Below are 27374 nucleotides of genomic sequence, written 5' to 3' on the forward strand. Positions count from 1 at the left end.
TTAGATCTTTGATCCATTTTGAGTTAATTTTTGTATATGGTATAGGATAAGGGTTCAGTTTCATGTTTTTGCGAGCGGATATCTAGTTTTCCTAGCACCATTTATTTAAAAGACTGTCCTTTGAATGGGGAGAATGTTTTGAAAGTATTTTTTACAAAATGTGTATTTTGCAAAATAGAGTTTTAATCTCCCTAAAAGCATAAAAGGGCATTGTAATTGCCACTTCTTTTTCTTAAAATAATATAAAATTGGTAATGATTTGATATGAGTAGATTTTGTGGTCATTTTTACTGTAGACCTTTATCCCCAATTATTATAAAAAGAGCAGCTTCCCTGAATTTTATGAATTTGATAATAATATCGCAATTATATCTTTATAGATGTAAATAAATGTTGATGGTAAGGAAATGCATAAGTTTATTAAAAAAATCCCTTGAAATAATTTTTGGAAGTAAACAATATTCATTTGTGTTGTTAAACTCTGTATCTACTAATGTTTTGTATATATATAAATTTTTTCTGTAGAGTCAACTGGATGTACCATTTAAAGTTAAAGTTGGTCACATAGGTAAGCCATATTTATTACTGGGATATCCTCCTTCCTGGACATGCAGCCAGAATAATTTGCCTGATATCTCTGTTATGTGATATTTTTCATGTTTCTGAGCATCAATTAAAAATAATTATGTGTTTTTGTCTCAGTCGAGCTTCGTTGTGCAACTTAAAAATATTGTTCGATTCATATATCTCTTGCCTAGTATTTGATAACCTAATACATTACATATCTCTTTAGGTGGTAAATTGAGTTAATTCAAAGGATTACCTCTAATGGAGAGCTTAGCTGTTTCAGTTTCCTAGGTTTCTGACTAGTTACCACTGCTGTTTTGATTAATGTTGGATATGTTGTGTAAAGAATAGGTTCTGGGTCATCCAGGCTCTGTGACTAGGGGCCAATTTGAAAACTAATTTCTGCTCTGCAAGTTTTTGTATGTTTTCAGAAAATACTCTGCTTTTTCTTGTTTGGTATTATTTTTACCAGTGTTTACTGTTTATATCATAAATATACTGGTTGAGCAGTAAATGGTTGGAATTTGAGGTTTTAACAGGTTTAATAAAAACTTGTCTGTCATGTTTCTTGTGTTACAGTTTTACTGGTTTAAATATTGTGCAAGATAATAGTGTCTTTAATTGGGACTTTGAGATATTTTTGTTATACAGATAGTTTTTGTAGTAGGATGTATACATTGTTATTGAAGCTATACGGTTGTCGCTTGGGGAACAAAGTATTTTGAAAGCTTACCTAAATTACATGATAAAGGTCTTCATAATTATGTGTACTTATGGTTGGTATTAGACTGCATACCATAGAAAGCTTTCATCATCATATGTTACTGACAGTAGAATTCTATCCTCTCTGCCCCTACCTTTTAAAGACTATTTAGCATGAGTAAGAGGGGGAGAATGTCACCCATTTTTATCTACTTAACATTTTAATTTTTTCATATTTCTGATTATTTACGTGTGTACATTTTAAATACTTACAAGTTTGTATGTATTGAAATACTTGTAATTATGCTATTTTTACAATTTTATAATTTTTTTTATTAGCATGTAAAAAGGATTTCTCATAATCTGAGTTGATTTGATCTCATGTATTCTGTACCATAATAATCCAGTGCATGCATATTTGGATATTGTAGAATGATTTTATTTTTCCATTGGTACAAAAATATTACAATGCATATTTTTATATAACTTTTAAACTTTTACCAAAGGTCATTGAATTTTACAGTGATGATTATTATATTTCAGTGTATGTAAATTTAACCTCAATTCAAGAACAGTCAAAAAAATATATCAATAAAGTAGATAGACCTGTTTTCCTTAGAATCTGCCTGCCTTCTCTTTTCTTGCCTAATTTTGTTTAAAAATGATAATAAGGTAATTTTCAATGATAATATAAGATAGTAGAAAGTACACTGAACTTAACCCAAGATAATTTTGAGAATCATTTAAAGTGTTGTGTACCTCTATCATAGCACCTGTCTTTTAAAACTGTCATTATTTTTCCCCCCTTCTACTAGACATCGAGTTTCTTGAGAAGTGGGTTTAATTTTTAGTGTATCCTCACCATTTAGCACATTACCTGGCATATATATTAGGGGCACAATTTGTTGTATGAAAGTAGTACATGTTTCCAAATAAATGATACAGTAGCACAATCAGTTTTATAGGAATGTATTGTCCCCTTGCTATTATTAGGTATTGATCTTTCAAAGTTTTCCTCATTTAGAATGCAGAATTACAGGTATATCAGCTATAAATACACATGTACATATTATAAAAGAGGTTGTCTTCTGTGGAAGGCTTTTGGAATTACATCTGTATATTTTTCGAAATTTGCCAAATTTTCTACAAGGAGTCTACATTTTATAAGAGAAGGAAGAAAAGGTTGGTTTGTTTGTTTTTTGAGACAGCGTCTCGCTCTGTTGCCCAGGCTGGAGTGCAGTGGTGCGATCTTGGCTCATTGCAGCCTATGCCTTCCTGGCTCAAGTAACCCTCCCACCTCAGCCCCCGAGTAGCTGGGACTGCAGGTGTATGCCACCATGCCTGGCTGAGTTTTGTAGTTTTTTAGAGATAGGGTTTTGCCATGTTGCCCAGGCTCATCTTGAACTCCTGGACTCGAGTGATCCTCCTACCACAGCCCACCAAAGGGCTGGAATTACCAATGTGAGCCACTGCACCTGGTCAAGTTTGACTTTTTAAAAAAAAGATTTGGTGGTGAAAATGGCACACTGTTAATATGCGTTTATTATTTATACAGTTTTGTCATTGCTCTTTGTCCTTTTGTTCATTTACTGTTTTTGAAGTATTACTGTATATATTTTAAGCAGTCTGTTGGTACATTTATAAATAAACTAACCGTGTCAAATTTGTTACAGTTTTTTTCCCAGTCTGATTTCATTTTGGTTATATTTTTGGCCTGTACAGAAATTTGAAATGATCACCATGTTCTCTGATTTAAAAACTTAGAAAGTTATTCCCGTTTTAGAAATCAGATAGTTTAGAGGCTGGGCAGGGTAGCTGATACCCGTAATCCCAGTACTTTACGAGGCAGAGGCAAGAGGATTGCTTGAGGCCAGGAGTTTGAGACAAGTCTGGGCAAAATAGTGAGACTCTGACTCCACAAAAAGTATAAAAAAGAAATCAGAGAGTTCGTTTTTCTCTGAAGTGATATTGTATGATGAAATCTTTTTCTCAGTTTGAAGTTTTCTAAACACGGAGTTTATAAAGTATCATGAGATGGATCTAAGTGGATTTAAAAAAATTTCCCAATCACTAACCAGTTTTAGCAACATTGTATATTTAATAATCTATTCCTTACACAATTATGGCAACTGTTTATAAATCTAGACACTCATACCATTTAAACAATTTTAAAATATTTTAAAACTCTGTATTACGAAAATATTCTCAAGATACAAAACTAGAGTGAGTAGTTTAAGAAACCCCATACATAGTGTTTTTGTAGTTCCTTATGCTTTTGTAACCCTTATGCTTAAAAAAAAAATTCGTTGCTATTTGATTGTCTTAGGCTGTTTTCATTAGTTTGCATAATTTTCAGATATTACCCAGAATGTTTTATTATTACTATATGTGTAGTTTTTCACATATATAGTTTATATGTATGATTATTACCATATGTGTATATAAAAATTCCTGTACATACGTACATATATATGTATGTAACACACATACACATAATGAAAAATATATATGCACACACTTATTTAAAGTATATAATCTACCTTTTATTGGGGGGAGTTAAAGGTCTCACTCTATCACCCAGGCTGGAGTGCGGTGGCATGATCATGCCTCACTGTAGCCCCGACCTCCTGAGCTCAAGATCCTCTCACCTCAGCCTCCCAAGTAGCTGGGACTACAGGCACACACCGTCATGCTTGGAGAATTTTTTTAGTTTTTATTCATAGAGACAGGGTTTCGCCATGTTGCTTAGGCTGGTCTTAGAACTCCTGGGTTCAAGTAATCCATCTGCCTTAGGCTCCCAAAGTGCTAGGATTCCAGGTGTTAGCCACCGCGCCTGGCCTAATCTACCATCTTAAAGCATTAAAAAAAATATATATGAAGGTTTAGAGTAAGGATTGGGGAAATTCAAAGTTATGATATTAACGATTGTTGATTAAGGGAAGAATATTGGTTTGTTTATGGTACAGAGAACTGCAAATAGAAGCTTGTATAAATATTTTGAATATAATCTAGGTTTTCCAACAATACTGGTATAAATACAATAATTTCACATCATTACAACAAACACTTGTTGTTTTTGGTTGTAAAATAGCTTTCAATAAAGTGATTAAGCGGATCTCTTCTAATATCTGACAGAAAATAGACTAACCCTAAATGTAGGTTGAATGAGTAATATTTTTTGTCCCTTTTTTTTTCTTTTCAAAAAAATGTAGGTAATCTTAAACTTATAATTCCATGGAAAAACCTTTATTCTCAACCTGTTGAAGCTGTATTGGAAGAAATTTATTTACTCATAGTGCCTTCTTCTAGTAAGTTAAATTTAAAAAAATTATAATTTAAGTTTTTCTTTTTTATGGATGGAAAAATCTTTATATTCAAAATACTTTTGGGAATTTTTTGAGATTTTAATATTTAAATTTGATATTTGTTAATTCAAATTAAATTGGTTTTTACCCTACATTTTTGGAGATTTTGAATTAATGATTATTTATTATTATTATTATTTTAAAGATAGAGTCTCGTACTGTCACCTGGGCTGGAGTACAGTGGCACCATCTCAGCTCACACTCTGCCTCCTGGGTTCAAGTAATTCTCCTGCCTCAGCCTCCTGAGTAGCTGGGATTATAGGGGCCCGCCACCATGCCCAGCTAATTTTTTGTATCTTTAGTAGAGACGGGGTTTCACCATGTTGTCCAGGCTGGTTTTGAACTCCTGACCTCATGATTCGCCTGCCTCAGCCTCCCAAAGTGCTGGGATTACAGGCATGAGCCGCTGTGCCCGGCCAATTAATGATTATTTGTAAGGATTTTTTTGGAATAACTGTATTTTTAAGGTAATTATGATTCTTCCTTTTTAATCTTCCTGTAGGAATAAAATATGATCCTATAAAAGAAGAGAAACAACTCATGGAAGCAAAGCAACAGGAACTGAAAAGAATAGAAGAAGCAAAACAAAAAGTAGTTGATCAAGGTAAAGAAAACAGTAAATAACAATGCTAATAAGAGAAGTGGAAAAGACCTAAATATTTATCATAATTGAATATTATTTTTCTCTGGAGATGCTGAGATTATTTAACAAATATGAGAGAGTCTCATTGCATGGGGAATTTTAATGTAGTTTGTATGCTTTGTTATGTGTACAGAAATTTTACCTTATGGAAATTTATCTTAAGGCAAATAATATGTCTAGCTTATTATTATTATTAGGTTTACATATTTTAAATATATATATACACACACACATATACACATACATACTAGGTAAGTTCAGTTTTTAATGATAGCGATTAATTTTATCGAGCATATTAATTTTCTAGCCTTTGCTTTCATATTCTCCTTATATCAATTCTTCACCCTTTTGGAGATACTTAGTTTCTTGATATATTTCTATTTGCCTCTATCTGTTTATTTACCCTCTGGCTTCACATATTTTCCAATTAAACTTAGACCATTTGTTCCATTACTGCAACCTCTTTTTCATTATTGGAAGCAGTGTCCTGCAGAAATCTAACTCCTTTTCACCTGTTCTCTGATCCTTATTGCCAGCTACTTTTTATACTCTCACCTAGTGGGTTTTTTGCCTTGGCATGTAAATATTCTGTTGTTTATCTTGAAACATGAAGTCATTTTCTTAACCTAGTCATCTGTTTATCTTCTTCTCCTCTGTCATTCGTTTAATGGTTAAACATCTTAAAATTAAAAAAAAAGTTTACTGACTTCACTGTCTCTGAAACGCATTGATTTTCTTTTAATAAAAAATAAGCTTCAATAATAAATGTTTTACTTGTTGGCAAACATTAATAGAGAGTTAACATGTAATTCTTCACAACATCTCTTGTAATTCTGTTTTTTCTTTGTAACAGTTACTTTATATTATGTGTAGTCATTTATCCTTACCTCCAGTCCTCTTTCCTAAGTCTCCTAGGCCTTTTCTTTTTAAAAATTATTTTTATTTTATCAAGATAATATATATGCATAGCTTTAAAAGCTAAGCAGTATTATAGTATCCATATTAAAAAAAAAAAAACTGTTCCTGGCCCAGGTCCGCACCTATATTGCTAAATATGGTGCTTACACCTCTGTTTCTTGATTTATTTAGATATTATTTATATATAAAAAACATGTTATATATAACATAACATGCATATTTTCTATAATATATTTTATAACATATAATTAATGACGTTACATATTTTAAACTCATCTTGTGTTTCATTGGCATATATATGACATATAATATATAACACGTGTAATATGTATATATACACACGCATCCTTTTATGATGTACTATGAAGATTGACCCTATTTTTTCATCTTCTCTGTATAGTTTTATCACCTTTTTGGTTAAATCAGAATTCATTGTTTATAGTGTCATGACTATATATAAATGTTTTATTTATATGTGAATAAATAAAAGTGGCTTTGAGTATGACTGTTTATTTTGTAGGCTTTTACTTAACCTCCCTGTTTTGTTATTGGGCTCTCCCTGTTCTCCCATGTACAAAATTTGGATCCTATTAGGGCCATTTTCTCTAAAATAAACCCTTGTGTTCTTACTAGGGTGGGAAAGGGATGTTGCCTGGATATTGGGCTGGGAGAGGGAGGAGACCTAACTTAACTGCTCATTATGCAGATTTAAATCAGTTCTTGTGTAATCTTCCTCTCTCTCCACTATGTTCCCTGTTTGCTATTTTTTGTTTGGTGGGTTTCCAGTTCCTGTATCTTTCCAGGGTTCTGTGACTTGGTTTTTTGGTGGTGGTGGTTGTTTTAAACTCATCTTGTGTTCCGTTTTGTTACCCTGCAAGACATAGGCATTGGCATGCTTTTCAGGTAAAATGGATAGTTGGTTTTATTCAGGATTGGTGCTTTATTGACAGAGTAATATGAGAAAAAAGAGCAAAGGAATTTAAGGTGTTAGTAAAATAATGCATCATGGAATCTGAGCTGCATAAGGAAGTCAGGAGGAAGTAGTGGGTAGAGAAAGAAAGACTTAACATTTAATTGAATGACTAAATGAATTTATGAAAGAAAAGATTTTATTAGGTAGTGGTGAGAGTCAAAGATTAAAATATGATCCTCTGTCTTTAAAGAGCTTGTATTCTATTGTCTACTTAATTCTATAATCTATTTATATGTGTATATATTGATTTAATTCTGGTGTATTTGAGGTACATATTATTAATATCTTCAACTTTCCTTTATCTAAGGCCTCCTGGGCCAGCTGAATTAGAGAGTAGTAGGCAATTAGAGGAAAAGATAGATTTATATATATTATTTCTATATAGTACTAGAAATATGAAAAGAGGAACAGAACTACAAATAAAAAATAATATAGCTTTCACTGGTGTATTTAAAGGGAGAAAAAAGATAATAACTATGGTTATCAAAGGCATATTTCAAAAAAATTAGGAACCTCAATTCTTTATTCTTCTTTATTCTTTCTTTTCTTTTTTTGAGACAAAGTCTCACTTTGTCTCCCAGGCTGGAATGCAGTGGTGTGATCTTGGCTCACTGCAGCCTCCACCTCCCTGGTTCAAATGATTCTCCTGCCTCAGCCTCCCAAGTAGCTGGCATAGACCACCATGCCTGGCTAATTTTTATATTTTTAATAGAGACAGGGTTTTGCCATATTGGCCAGGTTGGTCTCAGACTCCTATCCTCAGATGATCTGCCCGCCTTGGCCTCCCAGCATGCTGGTATTACAGGTGTGAGCCACCTTGTTCCTCCAATTCTTGATTCTTTCTATTTCTCTGAAAAGTAATGGAACTTGAGATACTTAATACTGTTTTCTGAACATGAAATAGATGATGAACTTCTTTCATCCTTGTTCAAATGGAGAGGAAGAAGATCTTATTTCCTATTTTGTATTTACTGGGGGAGGAGGATATTCAACTGTTTTACACATCTGTACACAGACAGCTTAATGGTGGTATCACTAATTTTGAGAGAGCTTTCTGTTTTGCTGTTGTTAGTGGATTTTCTCATTTAAATCTATTATAGTTCTTACCTACTAATCTTCATTTTTTAAATATGTTTTTGTACTCAGGCATAGGTTAGCAAATTATAAAATTTAATGTCAGCAAATTCTACATGGTCTGCTTTAGTCTCATGGCACAATAAACTAGCTTTTGAAAAATGTTTAGTTGCTTTTGAAAGACTTTTGGAAAGCAAGCTATTAGTGTTCTATTTACATATATATATGTATGTTTCCGCAAGGCAGCATAAGTATGTTACTTCAATATGTGGATTTTTATAGAATATATTTTTCATTCAAGTTAAAAAAAAGAATATTTGCAATTGTAGAACAACATCTGCCGGAAAAACAGGACACTTTTGCAGAAAAATTAGTTACACAGATCATAAAAAATCTTCAAGTGAAAATTTCCAGTATCCATATTCGTTATGAAGATGATGTAAGTATTTTAATATGTGATATTTGTTTTTATATTTATATGTAAGTTATTTTACTATTTATTGACACCTGCTTTTTAATGGCCAACCTATTAAATACCAAGAGGATACAGAGCTAAAGATGATGTAATCCTTCTTTTCTATAATTATAGTTGTAATTTGCAGTCCTTAGTATTGAGTGCTTGATTTTACACTTTCCCAAAATGTTCAAACATTAGATCATGAAGGAAATGCCTTGGGAGTTGTGAATTTAGCAGTTATGTATTTTAAAAATAATTTAAAGTATGCTGTGTTTACCTCCTGGATAGAGTACTGGTCTAGCAATTAGTGGAGCTAGCCTTAAATAATTCCTTGATACTAAGTCATTTGTTTTCTCTTAACCACATAATTATTTGCTTTATAATCCTATTTTGTTAGTCTTTTTTAATAATTTTTTTGTAAACTGGAAAACATGCAGTTTAATATTCCCGTGTAACACAAATATGTTAATAATTAATATTTTATTTGTTTTAGGAAAAATATAGGAATAATAGTTTTTCTGGAAAGTAATAAAATGTTTTTGGATGTTTGAAATAAGTTACTTCCCAAAAAGTTACCCCTCCCTCCCTCCCTCCCTCCCTCTCTCCTTCCCTCTTTCCTTCCCTCTCTCTCTTTCTCTTTTCTTGTCTTGTCTTTTCTTCCTTCCCTCTCTCTTTCTCTTTTCTTTTCTTTTTTTTCTTCCTTTCCTTTCCTTTTCCTTTTCCTTTTCCTTTTCCGGCCTCATCTGTCGCCAGGCTGGAGTGCAGTTGCCCGACCATGACTCACTGCAAGCTTGACCTTCCTTGCTCAAGTGATCCTCCCACCTTACCCCCACCCACCCATCCTGCAGTAGCTGGGACTACAGTTGCACCCCACCAGGCCTGGCTAATTTTCTTACATTTTTTTGTAGAGGCAGGGTCTCACTATGTTATCCAGGCTGGTCTCCAGGGCTCAAGCAATCCTCCTGCCTTGGCCTTCCAGAGTGCTGGGATTACAGGCGGGAGGCACTGCACATGGACAATTTTTTCTATAAAGTGAATTTTGTCCAACTACTAAAAATCTGAGTAAATTTTACTTTCTTTCCTCTTTAGATCACAAATCGGGACAAACCGCTGTCATTTGGTATTTCCCTTCAAAATCTCAGCATGCAGGTATTTTGTTTATACAAGAATCCTAGCCATATTTAATTGTGCAACATAGTTAATTAAACTACTGCTCTTTGTATATGCCAGCATCAGAAATAGGTGTCTATGTAGAACGGGTGCAGAAAGGACCTTGATTGGATTGGGATCGAGGGTTTGTAGATTCATATTTCAAAAAATGGTTGAAAATCAAATTCAGAAATATGAGGTCCTATTATTCTTGGTAATTATGATGTTAGATACTTTTGCTTACTTTAAAAAATCCATTTCTAAGTTTGTAATGAGTAAGTACCAAATACAAGTAATAAATATTCATATCTGAAACTTCTATAAGCCTTCAAAAACATAAATCATCAGTTTTTCTCAATATCATTATTAATATTGTAGCATAGTGTTTTCCTGTTTAATTTTTGAAATCAAGGAATTTTAAAAATATAAGAGCACATAGAGAATTTTGAAGCTTGCTTGCCTCCAGAATGGATGGCTGTTAAATTAAGAGCCTGTTAACATAACCTATTTGCTTAAAGTCTTAAATATTTTTATAGGAATAAGCTGTTTTGGATAAAGTTTAAATCCCTTTTGTTCTCTACTTCCACCCACCCCTCATTCCCCAGAGATAAATATCCTAAGTTTTAAAACTTTTATATAATATATCTATTAAAAATGTAGGATTTTAAAAGTTTACCCACGTTTTATATGACTCTTCTATAAGTTCCTTTTTGCACTTTCCAGTGTTTTTGACGTTTATCTGTGTTGCCACACTTAACAAAATTCAGTTTAACTGCTGTATCATATTTCATTACATTATCTTATTTGTTACATCTATTGGGTTTTGTGTATGATTTCTTTTTTATTATTATTTTAAAATTGAGCAGCCTCCCAAGCCAGAGCAGGCTCAGAGAGACTCCACAATTTCTTTTTAAAATGTGGCCCCACTGCAAGGAAAAAAGAAAAAATGGCCTCCAAAAAGTTATTCAAATACTATCATTAAGTTGAAAAATAAGAATGGAGAATTAGCCATTGGATTGGGCAGTGGGAAGGTCATTGGTAACCATGATAACAGTGGTTACTTATCATCACCTTTAGAAACTTGTCTGCCAGCCTAGACCTATTCAGTTAGAAACTCTAGGATTTGGATGCAGCAATCTGTGTTTTACAAAGCCCTCTAGGTCAGGGTTCCTGGGTCGCAGAACGGGAGGTAAGGGCTGGGAGTGAGCATTACCGCCTGAGCTCTGTGAGATCAGTGGTGGCATTCGATTCTCACAGGATCCTTGCAAATCTTATTGTGAACTGCGCATGCCAGGGATCTAGGTTGTGCCCCGATGGAAAAGTTATCTTCCATGAAACTGGTCCTTGGTGCCAAAAAGGTTGAGGACCACTGCTCTTGGTACCAAAAAGGTTGGGGATCCTAATGCATGCTAACCTTTGAGAACTACTATTCTAATTATCCATTCAGTTCTCCACATAGAAATGAAAACCATCTTTCTAAAATACAGATCTGATCACTTTGTTCCTCTCAGTGGTTTTTCATTGCTCTTAGTTTTGTCCTTAAACAACTTATAAACTCTTTTTAAACCGACCTCAGGCAATATACCTGGTTTTACCTTTTTTCTCTGTTTTGCATTATATTCTCTTGCATACTGAGCTGCTTCAGTTGCCGGAATGTGTCCTATATTTATGTACCTTTGGGCTCTGCCTGATGTGAATCATATTCCTTGTCGACCTTAGAATCAATAATTTTTAGTTACATGTTCTATATTAGGTTATATATAACATCTCTTTATCCATCACACCCCTGAATTGGATGCTCCTGCCATGTCCTCTCAATGAACTGTGTGTTTAACTTCTACTGTGGCACTTACCTGTTGGAAATTGCCTGTTTCTTTGTTTGCTTTTCTGACCTGCAATGAGCTCCTTCCTTGAAAGAAGATACTTTACTGTGGTCAGTTAGTATTTTTTGATGGAGTGATATGTCTTTAAAGGCATTTTCATGGGACATTGGTCTAGGGTATGATAGATAGTGATTTATCACTCTGCCATTTCAAATGGAATGACCTTTTTACTGCCATTCTTTTTTTTCCTTTTCAGACAACTGATCAATACTGGGTTCCATGTTTACATGATGAAACTGAGAAACTAGTTCGTAAGGTAAATAAATACTGTATTTGTCAACTCATGGACTTAAGAGAATTTTGGAAAGCCAAATGATAATATATAGATAAGGATGTATGTAAATTGTGCTTATTTGTTTAACTCTGTGATATGGCTCACTTACTTATTTGAGACTTCTAAAAATAGTATATGTTAAAAATTCTAAGAAAATGAGACATCTAATAAATTTTATTTTCAGTTAATCCGATTGGATAACCTTTTTGCCTATTGGAATGTGAAGTCTCAGATGTTTTATCTTAATGATTATGATGACTCCTTGGTAAGTAAATTTTTTTGATATGCATGTATATATTTGTTGGTGTCATATTTTGAATGAGGTTTAATTCATTGTCATTTATCTAACATACTGTAGTCAGTATTTTTTTCTAGGCACAATCTATTAGTAGAATTTACAGATACAGGTGAAGATGTATGTAACTATGCACAAGCATGAATACATACCCCCATCTCTTTTTTTTTTTTTTTTTTTTTTGGAGACAGGGTCTGCTCTGTTGCCCAGGCTGAAGTGCAGTGGCACGATTATAGCTCACTGCAGCTTCTAACTCTTGGGCTCAAGCGATCCTCCTTCCTGCCTCAGCCTCTTGAGTAGCGAGAACTATAGGCACATGCCACAATGCCCAGCTAATATTTTAATTTTTTGGTAGAGACAAGGTCTCACTTTTTGTTGCCCAAGTTTGTCTCAAACTCCTGGCCTCAAGCAATCCTCCCAGCTCAGCCTTCCAAAGTGTTGGGATTACAGGTGTGAGCCACTGCGCCCAGTGATACCTGCAAATCTAAATAGTTCTTAGAACATCCTTTTATAAGAGTAGTTTGGTGAGATATTGTTTAACTACTACCTTAATATTTTGCCATAGCTGAGTCCTCCTAAGTTTGAATTGTTTTTTAGAATTGTTTTTAAACATTTTTCTTTTGCAGATAATAGGATTTTTTAGGATAAAGACATATTAGCATGAATATGGCTAGGCGTGGTAGCGCACGCCTGTAATCCCAGCACTTTGGGAGGCCGAGGCGGGTGAATCACTTGAGGTTAGGAGTTCAAGACCAGCATAGCCAAAGTGTTAAAATACAAAAAATACAAAAATTAGCCAGACACAGTGCTGCATGCCTGTAATCCCAGCCACTTAGGAGGCTGAGGAAGGAGAATCACATGAGCCCATGAGACAGGGGTTGTAGTGAGTTGAGATTGTGCCACTGCACTCCAGCCTAGGCAACAGAGGGAGATTCCGTCTCAAAAAAAGACATATTGGCATGAATATAAATAAAAGCAATTTGTCTCTTAATAGGACGACTTGAGGAATGGCATTGTCAATGAAAATATTGTTCCAGAAGGTTATGACTTTGGTAAGTACATTTTATAAGATAAAAAAAGTAGTTAAAGTAATTGGTATAAATTTTAAATTAACATTGTTGCTATCACTGTGCTAGTTCATATTAAATTTCCTTCTATATAGTTAAATGTATTTATAATGTATATACAAAACCAAATAATATTATATTTTTTATTAACATATATTTTATTGTTATGAAGCTTTTGACTATATTTCAAAACTGTAGGGAAAAATGTCCAACAAAAGATGTTAACAAATTATGATAAACCTCTAAGGATTATTCAATAAGCATTAGGGTAATATTTATAAAGACATTTCAAAATGGCAAATGTAATTTAATAAGGCTAGCTAGTACAGCCTTTCTAAAAATAGTAAGATCATGCTACATTTAAAATTTTTTTGATTTATACTTTTCTGTGTTTTCCAAATTTTCTAAAATGAGCATGCATTACTTTTCCAATCAGAAATGAATTACTAAAACAGAAAGAAAAAATCAGTGCTGTTTCTCAGCTTCCCGAGTAGCTGGGACTACAGGCAAACACTGCCACGCCTAGCTAATTTCTTTTGTATTAGTAGAGACGGGGTTTCACCATGTTGCCCAGGCTGGTCTCGAACTCCTGAGTTCAGGCAATCTGCCTGCCTCGGCCTCCCAAAATGCTAGGATTACAGGTGTGAGCCACCTGGGAACCCGGGAGGTAGAGGTTGCAGTGAGCCGAGATCGTGCCCCCACGCTCCAGCCTGGGTGACAGAGTGAGACTCCGTCTCTACAAAAACAACAAAAAAAGTGCTGTTTCTTCTACCATGAGGGCACTTAATAAAAGTTGGTGATGGATAGCTTGATTCTTGAATCTGCATGTCTGATGTCATTAACTGTAGAATATCCTTCCTGAAAGTATTTCCTTTCTTGGCTCAGTGATACTTTTCTGTCTGTATTATATACCTTCATGATTACTCAAGTGACTTTTTTTGTGCCCACTCTTAAAATAATTATTTTTATTGGTTTGAATTTGGTTTCATTTTCTTGATTCTCTTCTTATAGGACATATTCAGAACAGATGAGTTATCTGTGTTTATGATTTTCAAATCCATTGTGGTAAAGTCGACTGATTTCTTCTTTGCCCTGAAGTCATTTCCTGCTGTATGAGAGTTCAATGAGGGGAGAGAAAGTACTGAGTAATTTGAAGAGAACAAATGTAATATAAAGAATTACTAAGTATAAGAGGAGACTGGAGTAACAAGGGACTGTCTCATAAAAATGCTAAAGAATATAGACAGAAGAAACATCCCCTACCCTAGGGCTAGGATGGGGTGCCCAAAAGAGAATGTTCCCCTACCTCAGGACTGAGCTGTAGACCTTGTTGGAGGACATAGTGTGGCTTATTGAATGGCAGGAAATTCTCTGTGGTGCTGTGCCAGCAAAACCTGTTGGTACTTCACTCTCTGGAACTTTCTGGAAATCTACCTCTAGGGAGCCTCATGGAGGGGTATCTCTCTGAATGCACTCCAGTACAAAACTGCCTTAGCAAGGTGCTGGGGGAAGTTGCTGGCATCTGGCTGCTTCTAGCTGCCATGTACTACACAAGGCCAGTGCTGAAGAACTCCATGCTGGAGGAACCAGACGCTGCAGAAGCTGCCGGTTCTGTAGGAGCTGAGTGTGAGAGAAGCCATGTTCGTGCAGGAGCCTATTGAGTGAACATACTGGAACAGGCAGCATAACTCTTTCCTCCTGCAGTGTCTCTCCAGTGTCCTCTGCTGATAAAGCTTAACATTATGCCAGCTGGAAAAATAAAAAAATTTTTTTTTTTCTCTACATTCTCTGCCTTCAAAAGAAACATATTTAAAGACCCCCAAATCATTTTTCAGAGCAGGCTATGAAGGAGATGTTTGGAGCTCAGAAGTAATAAATTGATAACTGGCGTACCTGTTGGAGAGGGAAGGGGGAATGAAGGTTTTCTTTTTGTTTATTTTTATATTTAATCGGGAAGATGACAGCTTGTTTATAGGCTGAGATGGGAATGATCCAGTAGAACATGACAAATTGATGATGCAGGAGAAACGGGGGACAGTTTCTGGATTGATATAGGTGAAAGAGGATGGTGTCTAGTACGCAAGTGGAGAGATTTGCTGCAGATAGGAGCGTAGTTAGTTTATTTATATGATAGAGTTTAGTTGTGAGAGAAGTCCTCATACTGAGTAGATGAGTAGATATGGTGATAAGAGAAATTCTCCTCTGAGCTCTTCAATTAAAAAATAAGTATCTGAGGTGTGTTAGGGTTCTCTTGAGGGACAGAACTAATAGGACAGATGTATATATAAAGATGAGTTTATTATTAGTATTCACTCACATGATCACAAGGTGAGACCCCTTAATAGGCCATCTGCAAGCTGAGGAGCAAGGAAGCCAGTCCAAGTCCCAAAGCTGAAGAATTTGGAGTTTGAGAAGAAGAATTTGAATGTTTGAGGGCGGGAAGCATCCAGCACAGGAGAAAGATGTAGGTTCAGAGGCTAAGCCAGTCTAGTCTTTCCATGTTCTTCTGCCTGCTTTTATTCTGGCCACACTGGCAGCTGATTAGATTGCACCCACCCAGATTGAGGGTGGGTCTGCCCTTCCCAGTCCACTGACTCAAATGTTAATCTCCTTTGACAACACCATCACAGACACACCCAGGAACCATACTTGCATCTTTCAATACAATTGAGTTGACAGTCAATATTAACCATTACATGGGGTGTTGGAGGTTTTTGGAGGGAAAAGAGAGGATGAAATAGGAATGCTAGGGGAGTGAGAGAGTGAATTGACTAGGGCCAATATTCTCAAAGTGTGGTTCAAACTAGCAGCATCATTTAGACATGCAGATTTCTAGGGCCTTTCCCAGACCTCCTGAATCAGAACCTCTGGAGGTGAAGCTCAGCATTTAATGTTTTTGTATTTAATTTTTTATTTATATAAAATTGTGGAGTACAGTCTTTACATGGATCTATTGCATAGTAGTGAAGTCTAGGCTTTCAGTGTATCCATCACCTGAATAATGTACATTGTACCCATTAAGTAATTTCTTATCATCCACCCCTCTCCCATTTCTCTACCTTTCTGAGTCTCCAGTGACTGTCATTCCATGCTCTATGTCCGTATATACACATTACTTAGCTCCCACTTACAAGTGAGAACATGCAGTATTTGTTGTTCTGTTTCTGTGTTGTTTCACTTAAGACGATGGCCTCTAGTTCCATCCATGTTGCTGCAAAAAATGGGATTTTCTTCTTTTTTTGGCTGAAAAGTATTCTGTGATGTTTATGTACCACATTTTCTTTGTCTGGTTACCTGTTGATGGACACTTTGGTTGCTGCCATATCTTTGCTATTGTGAATAGTGCTGTGGTAAACATATAAGGGCTTTTTTTTTTTTTTTTTTTTGGATATAATGATTTCTTTTCTTTCGGGTAGATACCCAGTAGTGGAATTGCTGGATCGAATAGTAGTTCTGTTTTTAGTTCTTTGAGAAATATCCATACTGTTTTCCACAGAGGTTGTACTGATTTACATTCCCACCAACAGTAATCCCTTTTCTCCACATCCTCACCAAAATCTGTCATTTTTTTGTCTTTTTAATAAAAAAGACATTGTGGTTTTAATTTTCATTTCTTGGATGATGAGTGATGTTGAGCAATTTTTCATATGCATGTTGGCCATTTGTATATCTTCTTTTGAAAAATGTCTATTTATGTTCTTTGCCGACTTTTTTTGTTTGTTTGTTTTTGAGATGGAGTCTCGCTCTGTCTCCCAGACTGGAGTGCAGTGGTGCAATCTTGGTTCACTGCAAGCTCCGCCTCCCGGGTTCATGCCATTCTCCTGCCTCAGCCTCCCGAGTAGCTGGGACTACAGGCGCCCACCACCAAGCCCAGCTACTTTTTTGTACTTTTAATAGAGATGGGATTTCACCATGTTAGCCAGGATGGTCTCGATCTCCTGACCTCATGATCTGCCTACCTTGGCCTCCCAAAGTGCTGGGATTACATGCATGAGCCACCGCGCCCAGCCCCTTGCCCACTTTTTAATGGAGTTGAGTTTTTTGTTGTTGCTGTTTGAGTTTCTTGTAAACTCTGGATATTAGTCCCCTGTATGATTGATGGATAGTTTGCAGCTATTTTCTCCCATTGTACAGTTTGATGTTTTAATAATCTCTCCAGGTGATTCTAATGAATACTGAAGTTTGAGACCCACTCAGGTAGAATAGGGTTCAAACCATACTTTGAGAACATTGCCTTTTTTTGGGGGGCGGGGGAAAGGGACATGTAGTAAGTTAAATATTTTACATTTTGCCGTCCGTATACAGTTCCTGACACTTTCCTCTTTGTTTCTTTTAAACAACTCTAGAAGTGTATAAAGCATTTTTGGCTCACTGGCTCTATAAAAATAGGCTGTAGCATGGATTTGGATGATTCTTGGACTCAAGGACTGCTGTGTGATTGCTCAGCAGCATTAAGGATGCACTTGAGATTTATGACATTAAAGTGAGACCCAGCAGTATGTTTTTACCCCCGACCGTGTTCAGCTCCTTAGGGGCACTGTGGAGTTAAGCAGGTTACTCCACACTGACGAAGTGAGAGGTTAAGGAGTCTATGCAAAGGAATGATTAAAATAACTGATGATGGAACTTCAGTAGCGTGGGGATGGACTGAGGATATGAAGCAGAGGTGTAGGGCAGAGAAAAAGGTTGGAGGATCAATGAATTGTAGGTCCAGGGTAGCATCTATCACCATCACCAGCCACTAGATTTATTTATTGCTTTTTTTTTTTTTTTTTTCCCAGTGTAAGAAGGAATACAGAAGAAAGAACAATATCTTTAAGCATTTGTTTATATTCAAACATATTCTTGAATGTTTAATGTTTAAGAAATTAAATGTTAGTCTGTATCGATGATTAAAATAAAAGGAATATATCATCTTTATATACAAATTAGCTTATAATTTAATGATGGGTCTTTGTGTAGATTCTGCTATTATTGGTTTTCCTCTGAGTGGTTCTTATTCTTTTTGGCACCAAACACAAAGAATTGAGAGGAATTTATCTTAGATTATGGGTTGAGCCAAGCAGGTAATCCTGGGCAAACTTTCCCTTTCATTTCTCTCCTTTTACCAATTAAAAGGAAGAACACAGATGGATCTAGAGAAGCTGATCAGAAATTCAGAAATTATATAATGGAAACCAGTGTTAATCCTCTTAGCATTTCTAATGTTCATTCATTCTATAAAACTGTGTACTTGTATTAAAACTATTTTATTGAATTATTTTTCTTAAAATGTTTCTGCTTTTAAGTATCATATTGGTGTTTTGAAGGGGAGTTCAATTTGCCTTTATTGTATTTATGGAAGACAGTGAATTATAAGTAGGAAAAAGATGAAGAATCTTCTCCACTAATTAAGGAACAGTTCATCTGACTGAACCATGGCAGTGTGAACATCTGGGAATTGTAGAAAGGGTATAAAATAAATGGAAATCAGTGTTTTCAACTTCATCACTTTACTGCCTTGAGACTTTGGAAATATAACTCAGTTTTATTTTTTTTTCCATTTGTATTGTTTTTCAGTGTTTCGTCCCATATCTGCTAATGCCAAACTTGTGATGAATCGCCGATCTGATTTTGACTTTTCTGCCCCCAAAATAAACTTGGATGTTGAGTTACATAACATAGCAATTGAATTTAATAAACCACAGGTGATTTTCTTTAATACAATTTTCAGCTGTGAATTATTGTTTGATGAAAGCAAAACTAAGATTTTAAATGTTTCACTAAAATTCATGATGTTATATGGTAACATTTCCCTAAAAAGTCAGTAATGTAACTTTTATCTTCAGCAATTGAACAAAAAATGTGATACATTTAAGAGCTTTAATTTTCCATTCTTTAGTATTTCAGTATTATGGAGCTTCTTGAATCAGTTGATATGATGACACAAAATATGCCATATAGGAAGTTCAGACCTGACGTGCCTCTTCACCACCATGCCAGAGAATGGTAAAATGCCTTGAGTTTTTTTTTTTTTTTTTTTTTTAGATTTTAAAAATACGACATACAGATAAATTTCTCGACTTCAAGAGTAATCTTTAAAATATACCATTTTTAAGGTCTGATACAAACCATAATTGATTTATAGCTAGAAATGTATGTAGCCGCTTTAGCTTATTGAGTTAATGAAACTGATTTAAGGGATTCTTCCTAACACAGTTTACAACTTGAGATACTCAAATACCATAGTTTTCATTTACTATAGATGGGTCAGTGTATTTAGAACTATTACAAAAACAAATCCTGGTTTGTTTTCTTGCATTTTTCTCTCCCCAACCCCGACCTCAACTCCCCTATCAGATACACTGAACCAATATTATTAAACCTGTATTTTAAAACCTAAAAATGTTACGGAGTCTATGCAAGATAATCCCATTTTAAAACTCAAAAGTCTTGTTATTCCAGTTTTTAAGCTATTCCCTAGTTTCTAGAAGTTACAATTACTCTTTCAGTTGACTATTTCAGTTATTATTCAGATGACTAAATGTTATTTGCCAATTAATGCCTTAATAGTTCTTCTGTAGAACCATATTTAACAAAATGGAATGATTTTGCTTATTTTCACTTAAGAAAGAGGAAAGATTAATATTAAATGGATTATTGATGCAAACAGGGTTGGGTAAAAAGGAAGTACTCAGATAATATATCATTTTCCTAATCTTTGTATTATAGTTATGTATGTTGTTAGAGTGGAAGCAATGTCAATTACGTTTCATACTGTTGACTTGAGGGTGTTAAATGTTTTTGTTTTTTTAACTAGGTGGGCTTATGCTATACATGGTGTTCTTGAAGTAAATGTTTGCCCCAGGTTACGGATGTGGTCATGGAAGCATATTAGAAAACATAGGGGAAAAATGAAGCAATATAAAGAACTGTATAAAAAAAAGTTAACAAGTAAGAAGCCACCTGGTGAACTTCTCTTGTCTTTGGAGGTTAGCATTTAAAAATAAATTATTGAATGTTTTATACTACATAACTCCTTATTGGTCTTCAGTGACTAATACTCCCTACCTTTCACTCCAATTTTTATTGACCTTTTCATCTCTTTTACTTAGACTTTTTTGTACTTCTGTTCTGAACTTCAGCTGGATAATACAAGATTTGTTGAAATTCTCCTGTGAGCTTTTAAAATTTGAGATTATTCTCAAACTGAAGGAATTTGGGTTCATGCAAATAGTAACTTGAAACCTCTATTGATTATGTCATTTTTAACCTCAAAAGTCTAAATAGTGTTTGCTACATTGATTCCAACTTCTCTGTGTTGGTTTCAAAGCCTTTTATGTGTCACCACTGCATTTTTCCCCTGTGTTACCATCTGACTATGCACTAATTTAATGTTTCCTGTCCTCTGTATATTTAATGCTCATTCTTATAGCCACACCTGTGCTCATAAATGCTACCTGCCTTTGTCTCTCTACCCACTCAATTCTGCTCATCCCTGAAGTTCTACTTAAGTCTTAGTGCTGGCATGAACATCTCTGAATTTTCTGCTTATACAGAGCCCTTTTTCTCTTAATTTTTGTGGTATTTCTAGTCTCTACCAGTAATTTTACATTTAATTATCTATCTTGAGATATTATTTTTGTATTAATCTTGTCTTAGCATTATGACATGTTTCAAGAGGGACTCTTTTACAAATTGGTGAACTATAGTTACAGAGATTAAGGGAAGTTAGTCTCTTGAAGTTAATATAAACATTCTGAATCCAGAATGAATTTCTAAATCATAGATTAGTTGAGTTTTACTTTTATTTTCAATGCGGGAGACTTTCTGAAGACCTAGGGCTATTAGGAATGCCTGGGCTTAGAGTCTTTTGGGGAATGGGTTCAGGTTTTCTTAGTCTGGAATGGTAACCTGAATCCTCCAAGTCTGGATAGGAGAACCCTGAATAAATTATTCTGAAATAATAATAGGTTGTAGTTACTTCTCTTGGGGGAAAAATAGTTTGAGCATGAAATTCTCAAAAGTAATTATGGGTATGTAAAGATAGCTATGATGAAAGATTTAGCTAATCTCAGCTTATTTCAATAGCTATGACAACTATGAAAAGTGTTAAGTATTAAAAACAAGTTTTAAGTGTGTCTGGGTCTACTTGAAATATAGGCATACTTTGCTTTATTGTGCTTTGCTTTTGTACAAATTGTGTTTTTTACAAATTGAAGGTTTGTGGCAACCCCGTGTCTAGCAAATCTGTCAGCGCCATTTTTCCAACAGCATTTATTCATGTCTGTGTGTCACATTTTGGTAATTCCCAAAATATTTCAAACTCTTTCATTATTATTATATTTGTTACGATGATCTGTGATCAGTGATCTTTGCTGTTACTGTTGTAACTGTTTTCAGGTGCCACGAACTGCATTCATATAAGACAGCTGTTAAGTTTAGACTAAAGCTGCATCTCCCTACATATTTTAAGTTCAGCCAAAAGGTTTCTCTGTATGCCATGAACTATAGCTTAAATGGAAGTGTAAACAGACTCTAGTCTACTCTTGTGCCAATCACCAAGTTTTGGCCAATCACATGTGGCCAGTTGTTCAAACCGTGTTCAAATAAGGTGAACACTAAGCTATAACCAAACCAGCTGTTTCTGTACGTTGCTTCCATTTTCTCTATGTCACTTTCCTTTTTCTGTCCATAAATCTTCTTCCATTGCGTGGCTACACCAGAGTCTCTGAGCCTCTTCTGGCTCTGGAGGCTGCCCACTTTGTGAATTGTTCATTGTTCAATTAAACTCTTAAATTTAATTCTGCTGAAGTTTTTATTCTAACACAGCAAACTTAATAAATGTTGTGTGTGTTCTGACTGTTCTACTGACTGGCTGTTTTCCTGACTCCCTCTCCTTGGGCCTCCTTATTCCCTGAGATAAAATAGTGAAATTAGGCCGATTAATAACCCTACAAAGGACTCTAAGTGTTCAAATATAAGGAAGAATCATACGTCTCTCACTTTAAATTGAAAGCTGGAAATTATTAAGCTTAGTGAGGAAGGCATGTTGAAAGCAGAGACAGGCCAAAAGCTAGGCTGCTTGTGCCCAATGGTTAGCCGAGTCCTGAAGAAAATTGAAAGTGCTGTTCCAGGGAACACATAAGAAAGTGACACAGCCTGTTTACTGACGTGGAGAATATTTTAGTGGCCTAGATAGATGAAATCAGCTACAGCATTCCTCTAAGCCTTATCCAGTGCAAGGCCCTAAACATATTCTCTTCAATACCATAAAGACTGAGAGAGGTGAGGAAGCTGCAGAAGAAAAGTTTGAAGATAGCAGAGATTGGTTCCTGAAGTTTAAGGGAAGAAGCTGTCTCTATAACATAAAAGTGTAAAGTGAAGAAGAAAGTGCTGATGGAGAAGCTGCAGCAAGTGATCCTGAAGATCTAGCTAAGATCGTTGATGAAGGTGGCTGTATTAAACAGATTTTCAGTATAGATGAAACAGCCTTTTACTGGGAGAGGATCCATCTGAACTCTCATACCATGAGTAAATAAGTTAATGCCTGGCCTCAAAGCTTCAAAGGACAGGCTGACTCCCTTGCTAGGTGCTGATGTAGCTAGTGACTTCAGGTTGAAGCCAGTGCTTCTTTGCCATTCTGAAAATCCTAGGGCCCTTAAGAATATGCTAACTCTGTTCTGCCTATGCTCTATACAAGGAACAGCAAAGCCTGGATGACACCATATCTGTTTACAACATTTTAAACCTAAGCTCAGGCCTACTGCTCAGTAAAAAATATTTTTTTCAAAATGTTATTGCTAATAGACAATGCACCTAGTCACCAAACCTCTGATAGAGAAATAGAAGGAGATGAATGTTGTTTTCATGCCTGCTAACACTACATCTGTTCTGCCACCAATGGATTGAAGAGTAATTTTAATTTTCAAGTCTTATTATTTAAGAAGTACATTTTGTAAGGTGATAGCTGCCTTATGAAATAGGTAGTTATTCCTCTGATGGATCTGGGCAAAGTAAATTGAAAACCTTCTGGAAAGGATTTGCCATTCTATATGCCATTAAGAATATTTGTGAATCATGGGTGGAGGTCAAAATATGAACATTGACAGGTGTTTGGAAGTTGATTCCAAACCTCATGGAAGACCTTGAGAGGCTCAAGATTTCAGTGGAGAAAGTCACGCAGATGTGGTGGAAATACCAAGAGAACTAGAAGTGGAGCCTGAAGATATGACTAAATCGCTACAAGCTCATGATAAAACTTTAACCAATGAGGAGTTGCTTCTTATAGAAGAACAAATAAAGTGGTTTCTTGAGATGAAATATACTCCTGGTGAAGATGAGAACATTGTTGAAATGACAATTAGAAATTTACAGAAAATTAGTTGATAAAGCAGCAGTGTGGTTTGAGAGGATTGACTTCAATTTTGAAGGAAATTCTGTAAGTAAAATGCTATCAAACAGCATTGTACGCTACAGAGAAATCATTTGTGAAGAGTCAATTGATGGGGCAAACTTCGGTTAAGAAATTGTAATAGTCACCCCAACCTTCAGCAGTCACCACCCTGATGAGTCAGCAGCTATCAACATTGAGGCAAGATCCTCCACCAGCAAAAGATTACAACTTATTGTTATTGATGGCTCAGATGATTGTTAGCATTTTTTAGCAATAAAAATTTAGCAATAAATTTTTAAAGTATTTTAAAATTAAGGTATTTATTTTTTCTTAAGACAATGCCATTGTACCCTTAATAGATTACAATGTAGTATGAACATAACTTTTTTTTTTTTTTTTTTTTTTTGAGACGGAGTCTCACTCGGTCGCCCAGGCTGGAGTGCAGTGGCTGGATCTCAGCTCACTGCAAGCTCCGCCTCCCAGGTTTACTCCATTCTCCTGCCTCAGCCTCCCGAGTAGCTGGGACTACAGGCGCCCGTCACCTCGCTCGGCTAGATTTTTGTATTTTTTAATAGAGACGGGGTTTCACCGTGTTAGCCAGGATGGTCTTGATCTCCTGACCTCGTGATCCACCCGTCTTGGCCTCCCAAAGTGCTGGGATTACAGGCTTGAGCCACCGCGCCCAGCCGAACATAACTTTTATATGCACTGGAAAACCAAAACATTTGTCTGACTCTTGCCTTACTGTGGTGGTCTGGAACTGAATCTGCAATATCTCTGAGGTATGCCTGTATCTTAATGATAACATACAGGCTGTACACGTAATATGAAGGATTTATGGTTATATATCTATGTGTAGTTTTTTTTGAGACAGGGTCTCACTTTGTCACCCAGGTTGGAGTGCAGTGGCACCATGACCCCTCAGACTTAAGCTGTCCTCTCATCTCAGCCTCCTACGTAGCTGGGACTACAGGCATGTGCCACCATGTTTAGCTAATTTTTGTATGTTTTGTAGAGGTTTTGCCATGTTGCCCAGGCTGGTCTGGAACTCCTGGGTTCAAGTGATTCGCCTGCCTCAGCCTCCCAGAGTGTTGGGAATACAGGCATGAGCCACTGTGCTTGGCCTTGTAATTATATTTTTAGTTGAAAATGTCGCTAATATGTTTACCCTTATCTGTAGTTTAAACCCAAATAAAATCATTTTAAACAATGCATGTACATATTTTAATATGTGTTTATTACTTGAAGAGTTTGGAACTCTTTTATGCATAATATGTATGATTTCATTTTTCAAAATATTACTCTCTAATTTACTAATTTCCATGCTGATATGTGTTCAAGCATTGCTTCCAAGAATTTAACATATGTATTATATTGATGAGTGTTCTGTTGTTTGCTTCCTATTATATCTTTTCTTTAGTGCAGCAGTTTGATAGATTATGTGCTTATTAAGTTATTTATGTAAAGTTATTTTTGTAAAGTTAACACATTTTTGTTTATATTTTTCAGGAGTTGGAAAAAACCTTGGATGTCCTTAATATAACTATAGCTAGACAGCAGGCAGAAGTTGAGGTAATTCTTGGCTTTTCAATTAGTAAAAATAATTTTAAATTCCATATAGATGTGACAGATGTGATATTATTAATCTTGTACTGTAACATACTATTTCCAAAAAATAGTTCAGTTTGATTTTTAGTATTGTAAGAAAATTATTTAATATTTTTTGGCACATCCATTTAAATCAGACAGCTTTCTATGGGAAAAAGTCTTTCTAAATAATTGGGCTTTTCAAATATTCAGTTATGAAGGTTAAAAGCCAATTTATTTTTTTTCAATCATCATTTCTTATAGGATGGTGGAAAAACTACGTGGTACTCCTAAATTCTTATGTTTGACTAATGTTGCAGTTACTGTGTTCTGTTGTTAATGTGTATATTGTTTACATTCATTTTGCTCAAGAAGATAAGTTCTCAGAATGTCTTGCTTATATTTGTTTCAGTTGCTAAAGGATAATATGTCATTTATTTGAAAATTTGTTCATTTTAGGTAAAGAAAGCTGGATACAAAATTTACAAAGAAGGAGTAAAAGATCCAGAGGATAATAAAGGGTGGTTTAGCTGGCTATGGTCTTGGTCAGAACAAAATACTAATGAACAACAACCAGATGTTAAACCTGGAAGTATGTCCATTTCATTTTACAGCATAATCACTGGGTGTCAAAATAAAGTTTTGCCATTTTTGCCTAATTAAAGTAAATAGACATTGAAGTATATTTATGTAATTATATATAAAGTTATTACAAATAAAACTATTAAAACATTGAAAATGTATGTTAGTTTAAAAATAAAAAATAGTTTTAAAAATCTTACTAGTGCTTACAAAGGAGCTTTATGCCCAGAGATTTAGTGAATGCATATAGCACAGTAATAAATAAATAAAAATTCCAAAGTGATCTCCATTGTAAATTTTTATTGAAGTTGTTTCTTGGAAAGATTTTTGATTTTTAACTAACAGCTTAAGAGTATAGCTTTGGAGGTTTAGAGACTTAGGTACATGTTTTAGATCTATCACTTATTAGCAGTGTGTCTCTGGCACGTTATTTAAGTGCACTAAACCTCAGTTTTATCATCTATAACGTGGGAGGAAATTACAATATTAATACTACCTACTTTTTATACTAAATGTGTTGATTAGCACAGTGCTATTAATTGTTTAATATAGTTAGCCATTTTTGAGCTCTTGCTTAATAGAAATATCATAAATTAATGTTGCTAAACTTACATATTTAGCAGTTTATATTTTGGATAATTACTTGTAAAATTGCCAGCCCCATTCAAACATTCAGTGTTTATAATTTCTTAAGAGCATTCAAGAAAGTAAATTTCACATGCTGTTTATTAAAGGCAGATAAATTGTGTTAATTTTATTGTTTTTATTTAAGAACATAAAGCACTTCTTTATAATTTGTAGTTCTTGAAGAAATGTTGACACCTGAAGAAAAAGCTTTACTCTATGAAGCAATTGGCTATAGTGAAACAGCAGTTGATCCAACTTTGCCAAAAACAGTAAGATGTTTTCTTGCCTTATACCTTAGAATTTATTTATTTAGAGACAGGGTGTCACTCTGTTGCCCAGGCTGGACTGCAGTGGTGTGATCTCTGCTGCCAGCCTTAACCTGGCCTCAAGCAATCCTCCCACCTCAGCCTCTTGAATAGCTGGAGTCACAGGCATGCGCCATCATGCTGGCTAATTTTTTTTTTTTTTGATAGAGATAGGGTTTTGCCATGTTGCTCAGGCTGGTTTTCAGCTTCTGAGCTCAAGCAATCCGCCTGCCTCAACTTCCCAAAATGCTGGGATTATAGGCGTGAACCACTGCGCCTGACCTTATGCTTTGGAATTTAATGTTACATGTATCTATTTTTAATCCTTTCGAAAATATATGTTACTGACTTGTTCTGTGATCTTTTTTCTGGGTCTATAATTGCATTTATTTTAATTTCTTTTTTTTTTTTTTTTTTTGAGACAGAGTCTCGCTCTGTCGCCCGGGCTGGAGTGCAGTGGCCGGATCTCAGCTCACTGCAAGCTCCGCCTCCCGGGTTCACGCCATTCTCCTGCCTCAGCCTCCCGAGTAG

At 35.2% G+C, this 27374-nt stretch overlaps 1 protein-coding gene across 5 annotated transcripts in view; it reads left to right on the forward strand.

Moving 5' to 3' along the window:
• Nucleotides 1-27374, forward strand: part of VPS13A (vacuolar protein sorting 13 homolog A) — a 243130-nt gene that overhangs the window by 26085 nt on the left and 189671 nt on the right. For all 5 annotated transcript variants that reach the window (XR_013404898.1, XM_015117939.3, XM_015117938.3 and 2 more), the window contains exons 3-16: nt 526-568; nt 4482-4577; nt 5137-5238; nt 8572-8681; nt 9789-9848; nt 11928-11987; nt 12190-12270; nt 13295-13352; nt 18927-19054; nt 19249-19355; nt 20167-20338; nt 25252-25314; nt 25789-25921; nt 26713-26807. Coding sequence is in view for 4 of the 5 variants with exons in the window: in XM_015117939.3 (XP_014973425.3) it covers nt 526-568; nt 4482-4577; nt 5137-5238; nt 8572-8681; nt 9789-9848; nt 11928-11987; nt 12190-12270; nt 13295-13352; nt 18927-19054; nt 19249-19355; nt 20167-20338; nt 25252-25314; nt 25789-25921; nt 26713-26807 (1308 nt within the window). In the remaining variant the exon portion in view is untranslated. The remainder of the gene's footprint in view (nt 1-525; nt 569-4481; nt 4578-5136; nt 5239-8571; nt 8682-9788; nt 9849-11927; nt 11988-12189; nt 12271-13294; nt 13353-18926; nt 19055-19248; nt 19356-20166; nt 20339-25251; nt 25315-25788; nt 25922-26712; nt 26808-27374) is intronic.

This window comes from Macaca mulatta, chromosome 15 (genome assembly GCF_049350105.2).
Source record: "Macaca mulatta isolate MMU2019108-1 chromosome 15, T2T-MMU8v2.0, whole genome shotgun sequence".
Classification (NCBI taxonomy): Eukaryota; Metazoa; Chordata; class Mammalia; order Primates; family Cercopithecidae; genus Macaca; species Macaca mulatta.